Raw genomic sequence first — 14,290 nt, forward strand, 5'->3', positions numbered from 1 at the left:
TGATCCTGAGATAAGCTGCAAATCATATTTGCATCCTAAGACCGCCTATTTCAACCTCCATAGTTTTGCCTGCCTTCAGCTCAGCTGCTGTTGAAACCACCATCCATGCTTTCATTAGCTTCAGACTTGAATATTCCAACTCAGCTGGCCTCAAACATTCCATAAACTTAATCATCCAAAATACTACCGCCCATTTTCTCAACTTGCGGTGAGTTCCGTTCTCCTATCATCACCGTGCTCAGTGATCTACACTCACTCTCGGTCAAGAAATATCTTGACTTTAAAACTTCTCATCGTTGCTTTCAAATGCCTCATGGTCTTGTCCCCCTCCAATGCCAATTTCTGCCAACCCCACAACCCTCAGATACCTGCATTCCTCTAATCCTGACCTCTTGCACATTCTAAATTATAATTTCTCCACCATGGTGTCTTCCTCTCGAATTTACTCCTTTCACTTCATTGCCTCTCTCTGCCCTCCTTTAAGAAACTTAAAAACCTGACTAAAATTTGGTCATGTGACCTAACATGATCTTTTGGGTCTGGGCATCATACTTCTTTGATGTGCCTTGAGATGTTTGATTACATTAAAGATGCTATATGGAAACTGCTGCTGTTAACTGTCCCAGGAGATCATTGCAGGAGTTCCTTAGGGCAGTGCGCTAGACCAATCATCTTCAGTTGCTTCAGCATTGACCCTCCTTAAATCATAAGGTCTTGCAAGATATTTGCTAATTACTACAGTGCTCATTTCTATTTGCAACCCATCAAATAATGAAGGAGTCTGTGCTCGCATGCAAAAAGACCTGGACAACATTCAGTCTTGGGCTGTAGGTAGCAAATAACCTTTGTACAACAGCTGCCAGACAAAAAGCATCTCCAACAGGTGAATCTAACCACCTTACTTTGAAATTCAATGACATTATAATCCTACCTTCCACCTTCAACATCCTAGGGGTCACCACTGGCCAGAAACTTAGCTGGACCAGCCACATAAACATTGTGGCTACAAGAACAGTTAAGAGGTTGGGCATCTGGAGACTAGTGACTCACCTCTTGACTCCTTTTCAACATCTACAAGGCACAAGTTGGCATTGTGCTAGAATAATCTCTACTTGTCTGATAATCCACCACCATAAACCTTAATTTTCTTCTCTACTGGCAATGTCATCTACAGAATGCATTGCAGCAACTTGCCCAGGCCTTTTCAGTACTTCTTAAACAGGCAACCTCTACAAAGGAGAAGAACAGCAAGCACATTGCGACACAATCGCCTCCAAGCTTCCTCCAGATCATACTCCATCCTGACTTGGAAATATGTCACTGGTCCTTCATCACTGACAGACAGGGAGCTTGAGGATTTTGACTAAAGGCAGCATGGCAGTCTCTCTGCGTCACGGACTACAGCAGTTTAAGGCAGTAACTTATCACCACTTCCCCAAGGACAATTATAGAGTTGATCACATTACATGAATAAATGCAAAATTGAAAACGTGCATTTTTACTGGGAAGTTCCTGGTAATAAGGAGTCACAAATTAGGTGTTGAAATTTAGAGCTTATTTCATTAGAGCTGAAGGGTGAATCTTATGGAAATTTTGAAAATTAATGATAACCACATCTGCAGTATTGGGACTAAATCTGGAATTTTGATCTTATTTAAGATGTAACTGTATTAGAAGCAGTTCAGAGAAGTTGTATTAAAGTAATATCAGGAATGGGTGGGTTGTCTTATGAGGAAATGTTGGACAGATTAGAATTTAGAACAATAAGTGACTTGATCAAAACCTTTAAAAATCATATCCATTGACAAGAGTGGATATGGAAAGACTGTTTCCTCTTGTCAAACAATCTAGTACTAGGGACCACAATTTAAACATAAGGGGTCATTTATTTAAAACAGAGGCAAGGAATTTTTTTCTCTAAGGGTTGGGAGTCTTTGGAAATAGGGGTAGGTAGGAATGAATGTGAAGTTGAGGTTACAATCAGGTCAGCTATGCTGTTACCGAATGATGAAGCAGGCCTGAGAAGACAAATGGCCTACTCTTGTTCCTAATTCTTCCATTCATATGCAAAGGCCAAGTTTAACAAACACAAACAGTAAAAGGGGAGCTTAGAAAAATACTTTATGAAAAAAAGGGTGGTCAGAATTCTCTGCTGCAAACGATTGTTGAAAGAGTATTAAAAAGATTGGTTAGTTGGCTGATAAAGAATACTAGACAGAATGGACAGCAAGTAGGATAGTGAGATTAGATTGGGTCGTTCATTTAGAAAGAAACACTTTGGTGCAGATTTGATGGGTTGAACAGCCACTGTTCTGAAATATTATATGATTTTACAGCTGGAAATAAGTGACAAATAGCAATACCAGTTGTGCATTAGATTAGTGGGTCAATTTAGACTCACTACCACTTAAAGGCTCAAAATTATCCATTTAATTAAATGGCAACTTGGATTATAAAGTAAAACAAAACTGTTTGTCAGAATCACGTTTGTAGCAGATAAGTACCATCCTGCTTGGAAATAGGACATTTCTGCATTGTAGCTATCCAGCATTTCATAGGATCCCTACAGTACAGGAGACCACCACTGAGCCAGCACCAACAATAATCCCACCCAAGCCCTATCCCTGTTTCCCCATGTTTACCCTTTCAATCCCCCTGAGACTAAGGGGCAATTTAGTATGGCCAATAAACTCAAACTGCATACCTTTGGACTGTGGAAGGAGGCCGGAGCACCCAGAGGAAACTCATACAGACATGGGAAGAATGGGCAAACTCCACACACATAGTGACCCAAGGTCAGAATTGAACCCGAGTCCCTGGTGCTGTGAAGCAGCAGTGTTAACCACTGTGCTGTCTATGTATCAGGTATTCCCATACAACACAGATTCAGATCAAGCTACCTCCACATTATCCCATAAACGTGACCAATTCAAAAGAACAGAACAGAAATCCAACATCACAACAGCTCTTATTACTACACCAGTTTGAAGTTGTTCTATTTTCTATAATTGCTAAATGAAACTGTTGATTTAGTATCAAATTACAGGTTGGCCCAAGATTGGTAGGAACTGAACAGGGACCAACCACACGATTCACATAGAACAATTATACCCCATCTAGCAGATGTAGAATGCTTTAATTCATAAATCTGTGATCTGAATTCAGGCCACTGAGATAAAGAGACAGCATCTAATCTACTGTATAATTTGTACATTCAATTAATGCTTGTTCCTCTAACTAAAGTGACACTGCAAATGATTTCAGAAGCAACGATGCATAAACTATATACTGGCAGTGTCTAGTGGTTTAAATATAAAAACCTGGAATTGCAGAAAACATTACAACAGGAATTTTGTTGTACTTTATTCTGAGTCATGATGGATAAAAGTTACAATGGTATCATTTTAAAAATAGAAAATGCTGAAAATACTCAGCAGGTCTAGAAGCACAAACGGAGAGTTAAAAAAAAGTTAACTCTTAAGGTTTGATGATCTTTGATCTGAACTGGGAAAGGTTAGAAATGTAATAGGTTTTCAGTAATGAAAAGGGAGGGGGGGAAAACAAAAGGGAAGGTCAATGGGGCAAGAAACAAGACTGCAGGACCATAAGTAGCTGCCAAAAGCAGAGGGAAAAAGAGAAACAAGAGGAAAACAACCAAATTCAGAAAAAAGGGAAACAAATGGGGTAGGACTAGAGGGCACAGCCTCAAGATAAGGGGGTGGCAGTTTAGAACAGAGTTGAGGAGGAACTTCTTCACTCAAAGGGTGGTGAACCTCTGGAATTCTCTGCCCGTTGAAGTGGTGGAGGCTACCTCGCTAAATATATTTAAGACGCGGGTAGATAGGTTTTTGGTAGGCAGGGGAATTAAAGGTTATGGGGAGAAAGCGGGAAAGTGGAACTGAGCCACTTTAGATCAGCCATGATCTTATTGAATGGCGGGGCAGGCTCGAAGGGCTAGATGGCCTACTCCTGCTCCTATTTCTTATGTTCTTAAATAACATGGTTATAGCCTTGCATCCTGAATACTTCAGTAATTTAATTTCTCCTGCCCTCCACCCTACTAGAAACCTTCCTTTTTGATTCCCCTGACCATCCTGCTTTCACTTGCCCAAAATCTGACTTTTTAAAAACTCTTCCAAGTTCTGACTGAAGATCACAGATCTGAAGCATTAACTTGGTTTCTCTCCTTAGAGTTGCTGCCAGACCTACTGAGTATATTCGGCACTTTCTGCTTTTATTTTTGATTTCCAATATCTGCAATATCTCACTTATGGAGATCAACTTTTTGCCTTGTTGTCTGTTAATGATAACAGACTCTGATCTCATGAATGCCTGAAGGGTGAGAAAGGACCGTATCATTGCTTTAACTCAGGTTTCAGGAGGCCCGATGCCTGAGGATTTGGCTCCTAGCCTTCCTGCTGTTAAATCTGGCCCATTTATTCTGGCAGCAGAACCATGGGCTAGAGATTTTTGTGGGTCTAGAAGCTTGGCTCCAGGATCAGGGAGCTGACTTATGGATATTGGTCTCCTGGAATCCAAACTGAATACTAGTATTCAAGCAGCTTATGTATTGTCATGGCTGAAAGCATATGACAATCCCAAGGCCAAAAGTATTTTGCTTATTGCATTTCAGATTTTTCAACGCAGCAATTTATTAAAGTCAGTGCTCCACCTGATCCATTTCAAAAATAGAAAAATTGAGTTGACCACGGTCTAAGTTAGTTAATTTTATCATAACTTATAGGAAATGGGCAATACACAACAAAAAAATAAAGTAGTTAAAATATTAGGTACAGGGCATAGACCCAAAATAATTTCAACTGCTTTGCCTCAAGCAGGGAATGATCAATATGATGATGGAGGACTCAAAATAAGCAGGGAACATTAATAAATCTGCTTACCTGGTCTGGAGGTATGTAGTCATTTTGCTTGACTATGTCAATCCTGTCTAGAAAGCTGTAAAACAAAACAAATAAATACACTTTTAACAAAACATGTCAATTTGGTGAAGGGAGGATAGATAGCTAAAGGCCCACATTTGAATAATTTACCCTGCAACAAATAGTTTTAAAAAATTTTGATTAATTCCAGTTGAAAAAATGAAATGTCCTGTTTCCCTCACTTTCATTATTTTTGATAATTATTCTTGGAACCTTACTTGTGTTACAGAAAGAATTATGTCATAAACTTTCAAACTGGGGCCTCTGTACCCTGGGATGAGGATTTACAAGGGTATCCCAGGGGTCTGAGAGGTCATCAGATTTCTGTATCAGACTTACTGATAAATTACTTCTGCTGCTGATATTAAAATACATTTTCTACTGTTTTGTCTGGATAGCTGAGGCTGTTGTTCAGATAAAAAAAAATGTATAGTAGAAAATCAATAAGGCAAACGTAGAACATGGCATACATACTAATTTTAAATATAGATTGAGTATACTTTAACTGAAATACAAACGATTGCATTTTGGATTTCAGATAATTTTGGTTTTTGGATACTACCTTACAATAGCTATAAGTCTAGAGTAAATAAAATTACCAGAAAGGAGAAATTATTCATGGAATAATACAGGGCATCTCTAACAAGTTACTTCTTGCGATGTTCACCATAGAACTTGCACAGTAAACAGCATAGACAAACAACTACACTTCCCCCACTAAAGGTCATTGAGTTATAAAAAATGCAGTTTTTGGACATTCAGGTAAAGGATACGTGAGGATATTTGATCTGTAGTTTTATATACTTATGTTTTATAAGCATCTGGCATTTGATATTTGCTGCAAATGTAGCAGAAATAGGACAAATATGAACTTACTGAAATTTGTTAACATTCACATGCACTTGTATAAGCCTTTGTGCATGCTCTTGACTTCTGAAAAATCACATGCTTGGTCTAGCCTGTGTTACTCAGGTCCAGGTAGCAGGATGCTATCCGTTTGTCAATGTTATTCAAGCACAAGTTCTTTTCCATAATTGGTTACTAATCCTATTGTATAAAGTGTACAAGGGTTTCAGCTAAATCGTTGTACAAAGTCACATTTGCAATTTGCTAGTGCTGTTCGGGAGGGCTTAAACTAATTTGGCAGGAGGATTAGAACCAGGGTATAGCGGCAGAAAGGATAAATAAAGGTGAAAGAGAGATTTGGAAATGCAGATAATATTACAGTAAGAATTAGTAAGGTATGAGGTGGGGTCAGTCTAAGTAATACAGTAAGGTCTAAATTCGATTTACAATGTTTTAATATAAATACATGAAGTGTGGTAAATAAGGCTGGTGAACTACAGCTGCAGGTAACCACATGGGATTATGATGCTGTGCATATAACAGAGTCCACCAGGCTCAAAATATTCCTGGATACAAGGTGTTCAGGAAAAAATGGAAGGGAAGAAAGCAGAGAAAGCAGGGTGGTGGCTGTCAGGTTTGAGGAGACTATTATAGCATTGGAGAGAGGATTTCCTAAACAGATCAACGCCTAATTGATTAATGAGTTAAGGAATAACTAAAGAACAATCTTGTACTGAGTGTATTCTATAGGCCATCAACTAGTGGGAAAGATATGGAAGAGCAAATTAGCAAAAAAATCATGGTGGGGTGCCAAAACTATGAAGCTGTAATAATGAGGGACTTCAATTATCCTAATATAGACTGGGATAGCAGTAGTTTAAAGGGTAAAGATTGGAAAGTTTCTGAAGCACTTTCAGGAGAATTTTCTTGATCGTATGTTTAGGGTCTTGGCAGTTTTTAGGGTCTTGGCAGTTTTTAGGGTTGGTATTCCTGATTTGCAGCTTCAATTTTGATTTAATGTCATTTTATGTTGTTTCATGTTAATGTGGCATCACGTCATGGTGCAAAGCAAGTACAACTGGAGGTGTGTGTCTGCACCCAAGGGACTGTGACTTTTTTTCCCCAAAAAACTTTGAAATGAAGTTGTCAACGGAGAATATCTGAACCAAATGTTTTTTTTTGCAAGGAAAAAGCTGAAGCCTGGACTGCTCATTTCTTGACTATGTAAACATTTTGGGGGTGGTTTCCCGCCCCCCCCAAAAAATTAAGTGTCAAATTTGCGTGAAAACTGTAGAAAATCCCGCTGTTTGTTTCAGCGGGAGTTTCAAAAATAATCTCCCACATTCTGTGCACTGCAGAATGCACTAGTGTAAATCTCATTGAAAAGCTGTAGATGGGGCCCACAGAGGAGGCTGGCAGCGTACTGCTGAGCTGTCCACTGCGCATGCGCCAATCTGTCAGTGCTGAAGTCAGCGCATGTGCAGTAGCCCTGCACTACTGGTCTCCCGATTGCTGGCCAGTCCCATGATACCCCCCCGCTCCACCACCATCGCTGGTGTCTCATTTTGCAGATTATTTCAGCTAGGAATGCACAATGCAGCACATGTACAGTACAGTATTTCAACTTGTACTTTGGTTTTACTAGTTCAGAAATGTCCAAAGGCACCTAACTCCAGTTTTAACAGTCTCCTAAAGGAATCAATGATTTGTTAACTTTAAAGTCGTGGTTTTCAGGAACATAAATACACATTAAGTGAGGATTAACATTATCTACGGAATCAAAGATTAGCAGGTTAAATAGTGACCGAACAACGAGCTGCCTTTAAAGAGAAAATGATAACATGAGGCACCATGAACCATCAGAAGGAGCCATACTAAATCACAATGTACAATCTCACAGCTCAGCACATCCTTCACTTTACCAATACCAAAGGGAAAACAAGGAAAGTCAGAGCTCACAGGATGAAACTGCAGAGGCACTGGCCATAATCTTCCATTCCTCCTTACTGGCAGCAAACTAAAGAACTGCTAATGATAAACCCAACAGCTACAGGCCATTCAGTTTTACATGATGGTGGAAAACCTTTTAGAGATGATAATATGAGATAAAATTATCACTTTGGACAAGTGTTTAACTAAGGGGATTTAATATGTTGAAGTAACATCATGAAATTGATGTTGTTTTGTGGACGGACTTCCAAGAGTTCTTTGATAATAGACTCGTCAACCAAGCTGAAGCCCATAGAATCTAAAAGGAAAGTAGCATCATGGCTATGAAGCTGACAGAATGTCAGAAAAGTGAGAGGAGTGCAGATTGTTTTCTGGAATGGAGGAAGGCATTCAGGTCCCCTGGGGTCAGTACTAGGACCAATACATATTCATGACCCAGATCTAAGCGCACAGGACACAAAACTTGGAACTTTGAACTGACAGAAAGGTAGCGATAGAATTCAAGAGGACTGTGTGTAACTGATGCATTCTGTTAGAAAGGAGAGAGAATATAAAACAAAGGAAACAATTCTAAAGGGGGTATAGGAACAGATAAACCTGAGGCTGTATTTGGATAGATTGTTGAAAGCTCAGGGCAGGTTCAGAAAGTGGTTGCTAAGGCTCACAGATCTTGCATTTTATAAATATGAACATAGAGAACAAAAGCAAGGAAGCTATGATGAATCTTTGAAAAACTCAGGTTTGGCTTTAACTGGAGCATTATGTCCAATTCCGAGCACCACAATTTAAGAAGGGTGTGGAGACTTTCATAATAATGCAGTAAAGATTTGCAAGAATGGTTACAGAGATGAGGGACTTCAATTCCTTGAACAAATTGGAAAAGCTGAAATTGCTCAAGTGGAGAAGTTGAGCAGAGATTTAATAGAAGTGGTCATCATCATGAGTGATCTAACCAGACAAACTGTTCACATTGGCTGAAGGGCAGAGAAATAGTGGACACTGATTTAAGGTGTCTGGCAAAAGGACAAACAGTAACATGAAGAAGCACTTCTTCATGCAGTAAACAGTTGTAAACTGGAATGCAGTACCTGAGTGTGTGGTTGAGGAGATACAACTTAAGCTTTCAAAAGAGAACTAGATAAGCACCTCAAGACAAAAGAATTGCAGGGTTAAAGGGAAAGTGCTGAGTCTTAACCAGTTTATGACTGAGTGCAGGTCACGGCAAGAAATGTTTTCATAGTTCCTTGGTATGTTTTAATACACAAATTACTTCCAAAATTGGAAAGGATCTCCCAAAATGCTCAAAAGCAAAGTCTTCAGCTTTTCAGACCAGAAAGTCCCAAGCTCAGTTGATCTTAGTAAGGACACTGACTGCCACAATCGTTAGTCAATGAACTGAGAAAGGTTTGTGTATGTATGTTGGACAGCATTCAGTCTGGTCACTAAGCTTTCAATGATTGGCAGTCCTTCCCCTCAGCACACACTGACATGATTCACAAGATTGGAAATATGACGGGACATTCTCAGAAGCACCTGTTGGGTTGCACTACAGCAGGTGCCAAATCTTTTCCTAGGGAGGAGAAAAACAGAACCTTTCAGAGAACCATATAATTGCCTGCTTAATTTACTTATACCTCGAGTTTTAGTGGCCTCTCTAGTATCTTAACCCATACTTCTATTATCCACAGCATGGAAGAAGGTCCCACTTAGCTTGCAGATTTTGGTTTTTTCTGCTGGTATTAAAATCTTTTACCACAGTGAACAATTTGATCAGATTAACTTGAGCAATAACTTGTGCAATTTTATATAGTTTCAACACTGCTTTTCCCCTCAAGACTATCATCCTGATGCCGGGTTTGTTTAGATCACTCTAACTTTCCAAATTAAACAAGTATTTCCTTCAAATATTAAAATTCTCTGTAAAGGTGGCAATAAGAGTGGATATCCAGTTTTCAAGAGAATGACAGGGTAGCGCTCCCAAAACAACGTCACTCTAAATTGGGGTGTGAACAAACTGGTCTCATTATGAAGGTGAGCAAACACATACAATGAATACAAATTATACAAAACACTAAATTCAACATTAAACTTTCAATTACTAAAAACTGTTTAAAATATTCTGTGTCTTGCTCAGGGTTTAGGGCTGGGCTACCATAGAGATATAGTGTGTTCTGGGAAGGCAGAAAAATGTTATGTGTTTGGAGGAGGAAAGAGATATAGGCTTTGGCACATTAAGGGATTTAAATATCTGAGTCTGAATTTTCATGTTGAGGCATTGGAGAGCCAAGGCAACATGGACAACTATAGGTGGGTGGGGCTTGGCATGGCAGAGAAGTGCCAGATAAATTGACGCCACGATGTGGAATTGCCGGCATTGGACTGGGGTAAGCATAATATGTAGTCTCACAACACCAGGTTGAAGTCCAACAGGTTTATTGAGTTAGGTTGATTGGCCATGCTAAAATTACCCCTTGTGCCCTGAGATGCATAGGTTAGAGGGATTAGCTGGTAAATGTGTCGGGATATGGGGGTAGGGCTTGGGTGGGTTTGTGGTCAGTGCAGACTCGATGGGCCCAATGGCCTCTTTTTGCACTGTAGAGTTTCTATGATTCTCTATGATTTGGTAGCATGAGCTATCGGAGTGTTGCCCTTTAATCAGGTGAATCTCTGAAAGCTCATGCTACTAAATAAATCTGTTGGACTTCAACCTGGTGTTGTGAGACTACTTATTGTGGATAAATTGAAATTGAGAAAGTGGAAGCTAGAAGGCAGGCTAAGAGAACACTGGGATAGTGGAGTCCGGAGAGAACACGTGTAGATGTAATGGAAGACAAGGAAGGAAATGGGCAATGTTAGTGAAGGGGAAGAAGGCCGTTTCTATGATGGAAGATGATACAGGTTGGCAAACGCAGCTCAGGTGTAAACTCCAGAGTCTGATTTAGGGTAATCAGGCAGGAGATTTCAGGAAGAATTAAGGTGGCATCACCAAAGAGCCAAGTTTCTGTCAAAGCTATGATGTCAATGTCATCCATAACACGGTCAAGGAAAACAAGGACATGTTTCTCATGTAAATGGACATGCAGTAAACTGCAGAGGGAGGGAGGTAATTGGTGATCTGCTGGCACAGTTCCAACGTAAGTAGGGTGAAAAAGATAGAAAATAAATTGATGAGATTTGTTCCCAACAGGCAGGCTGAGGCAGGCCTCAGCAAGAGAGGAATTGGAGGTAAGCAGGGGCTTAATATCAAAGGTGGCAGCGACAGGAACCCCAATGTTATTCAGAAAATGCTGACAGCAGAGAGGGCAACTGTGAACTTCATCGTGGATAACAGATGGCAGTAGAATTGGAGTTCTGAGGAGTATTGATGGGTTTGGGTGAGCAATTATAGGACACAAAGTACTGCAGAGGGGAGGAATGAGTCGTGGTTGACAGGGAAAAGTGGCAAGAGAAGACCACCATAAGATGAACCAAGAAAAAAAGTGGCAGAGATAGAAAGCATGGTCTTGGAGCTGGAGGACAGGCAAAAACATGCATGTAAATGGCCACACTGAGAATTCAGGTTACAGAAATATGGTAGAGATGGTAGAAATCTTTCTGGGCATGAAGAAGATATGAGAGAGTCCAAGGTTAACTTTTAGATAGAGTGAAGTCAGTTTGAAGATTACTAACCTAATGTCTTGCTTCAGAAACAGTTGCAAAGGATGACAGAGAATCCAGGAACTCCTCAAGGAGTAGAGCCACAATGTGCACGTTGCTGGAGATTGTCCAATGGAAAGAGGGTCAAGGAAGAGGTGGCCGTGAGCCAGAAGCTGTTACTTCTATTACTCTCAATTTTAAGTTGTGTGCATTTTTACAGCTTTTTTTAATTATTAAAATTGCAATCAGGTAGCAGCAATGTATGTCCTCAGACTAGTGAAGGATATCAGTGAGAGCCAGAACCTTGGAACAAAAATATGAAGGGTAATTTTAAATTATTTGCAAATTAAGGGTTGCATTACATTAGCTCGTGATTATTTCATCTATTATGAGGATTTAAAAATTAAGTGCATTGGAAAAGAATTTTACAAAATCTATTCAGATGTTAAAAACAAATTATCTGCGTCTGTTATAGTTGTGACCTTGGCGTGACTCCTGATTTACTTCCACTGCAACTGCATTCCATTTTCTCTCAAATCCTAACACCATTAGTTAATGTACGGATTTACATTTTCATTGAGCTCCTAACAATCATTTCCAGGCTTTGCATTCCCCCCAAATGATCCAGAGTACCTCTGAGCTACTTTGCTGCCCCTATTCTCTATTGTATTGGTCGATTATAGTTCTTGTGGGCTGGATTTGGCTCTTGGGGTTTCTCAGGCTTAACACTGAGGTAAGTTTACTGCTTTAATAGTGATTTTCAGAGTTATCCACAAATATGGGAGAATCTCCGAGAACAGCTTTGTCCAATCCACTGTGCCAGTCAAACTTAAACCGGCAAAACCCATGAATAGAAAACAAGTCACTGCACCTAAGGCTCAAGGGTTGTTGTTCATATACATCTAAATGCTGAGCGAGTGATATAGATAGGTTCTGTATAGCCATAGTCAGCAATATTTATGTTTAGTCATCAACATCTGCACCCTTATTTTGTGTAAATATCAAACACATGTTTTATTACACTAAGTATTTGGACTCTGGTTTAAATCTGCTATGATGTTGACAACAACTAGCGTTAAAAAAAAAGTATAACGTAGATGCACTTCACAGGAATATGAAACTATTAAATAAAATGAGGCACCAAGTAAAATGGGGAAGCATTAGGACAGGTGACTAAAATCTTGCCAAGGAACTTAAAACAAACCAATGATGCTGAAACTAAAGGTGGGATTTTATGGCCATGCTCATCCCAAAACCATAAAATCCTGTGTGAGGTCAATGGACCTTTCCGTGGTCTGCCCCTCACCTGTTCAGATTCTCATGGTGGCAGCCTGAGCCTTATAATGTAAGGCATTTGCCCAGGATTTTAACATCATAAAAACAGGCCATCTGGCCCAATAGGTCAATCTGCTGATATGTCCCATACGATTCTCCTCATGCTTCACTTCATCTCATGATGTGTATTTTCATATTCCTTTCTTCCTCACGCATTTATCTAGCTTTCCCTTCAACACAACCTACATCAATGGCTACATGTATTGGTTAAGGGGGGGATGCGGTGGGGTTCCATTTTACAAACAGATCACGTCCCTTTAAAATAATGCAATCTTGCTGCACGCATCACAATTGGAAGCTTTTAATGACACTTCTTGAGCTGCAAAATCATAAACTATCCAGTAGAGGGCAAGATGTACATGCTCTTTTAAAAGATAAATTCAGTCACTTTTCCATCCTTCAGAGGCGTGGTTTGGCAATGCTAGACATGACAAATGCATGCTGCACTGTCCCATGTGAGCCAAGAAATAGAGGAGAAATTATATTGCTAGGCATTTTAATCATGCAACACTATTAAATTACGAAATAATCTGGTTGGTAAATCCTAATCAAAGACTACGCAACCTGAAGAACAGTCATAACTAAAAAAATCAAGTCCAAAATAAATCAATTAATTATGTTGTTGTAGTTGTAATATCACTACTGCACTGTGAAATGTAAAAAACTGCTAATTTTACTCCGTTTCTAGCCAAGGTAGTTTTAGCAGCACCCAATTGTTTACAATTGCAGGAAAATAAAGAATTCTGATTCAGACAGTTCACTTCAAATGAGATTATGTTGAGGTACAGTAATGTGCTTCTGTAATGTTGCTCATTAAGAATGATTGTGATGTTATGGGGAAGCAGTGACATAGTGGCCAAGTCAATGGGCTAGTAATCCAGGGGCTCCAGGTTAATCCTGTAGTGACACAGGACAGCAGGTGATAGAATTTAAATTCAATTATTAAATCTGTAATTAAAAATACCAGTCTCAGTAATGATAACCGTGGAAACCATCAATAATCACAACTCATTGTTGTAAAAACCCATCAAGTTCACCAATGACCTTTTGGGGAAGGAAACCTGCCTACACACAACTCCAGAGGCACAGCAATGTGGGTGACTCAAGTGCCCTCTCAAATGACCTAACAGGTCCACTCAGTTGAATCAAATCGCTACAATGTCTAAAAGGAATGAAACTAGATGGACCACTGGGCTTCAACTTAGGCACAGAAAAGAATGGCATACCCAATCCTGTCCACCCTGCAAAGTTCTCCACACTTGAAACATCTGGGGGCTTGTGCAAAAATCAGGTGACCTATCCACAGACAAATCAAAGAACAGCCTGTCATTGTCACAATCACAGAATCATACCAGACAACACCATCACCAGAGGTGCGACAGTCATATACAGTCATCGAGAATCACCTTGGGAGTCGTCAACATCAACTCTGGACCCATGAAGTCTCAGGGCATCAGGTCAAACAAAAGGCAAGGAAACCTCCTCCTGGTTACCATCAATCATCACCCTTTAGTTGATGGATCAGTAATTCTTCATGTTGATCATTTGGAGGAAGCATGGAGGAAAGCAAGAGTGGTTCAGTG

The 14,290-nt window shown here is 39.8% G+C and overlaps 1 protein-coding gene across 2 annotated transcripts in view; it reads right to left on the bottom strand.

Annotated features, from left to right (window-relative positions):
- The window catches only part of gnas (GNAS complex locus), a 365,649-nt gene that overhangs the window by 40,402 nt on the left and 310,957 nt on the right, over positions 1–14,290 (bottom strand). For both annotated transcript variants that reach the window (XM_080205084.1, XM_080205085.1), the window contains exon 6: positions 4,902–4,956. In XM_080205084.1, coding sequence (XP_080061210.1) covers positions 4,902–4,956 — 55 coding nt within the window. The remainder of the gene's footprint in view (positions 1–4,901; positions 4,957–14,290) is intronic.

Source organism: Carcharhinus amblyrhynchos, chromosome 16 (genome assembly GCF_965287045.1).
Source record: "Carcharhinus amblyrhynchos chromosome 16, sCarAmb.v2.hapA, whole genome shotgun sequence".
In the NCBI taxonomy this organism is placed as follows: domain Eukaryota; kingdom Metazoa; phylum Chordata; class Chondrichthyes; order Carcharhiniformes; family Carcharhinidae; genus Carcharhinus; species Carcharhinus amblyrhynchos.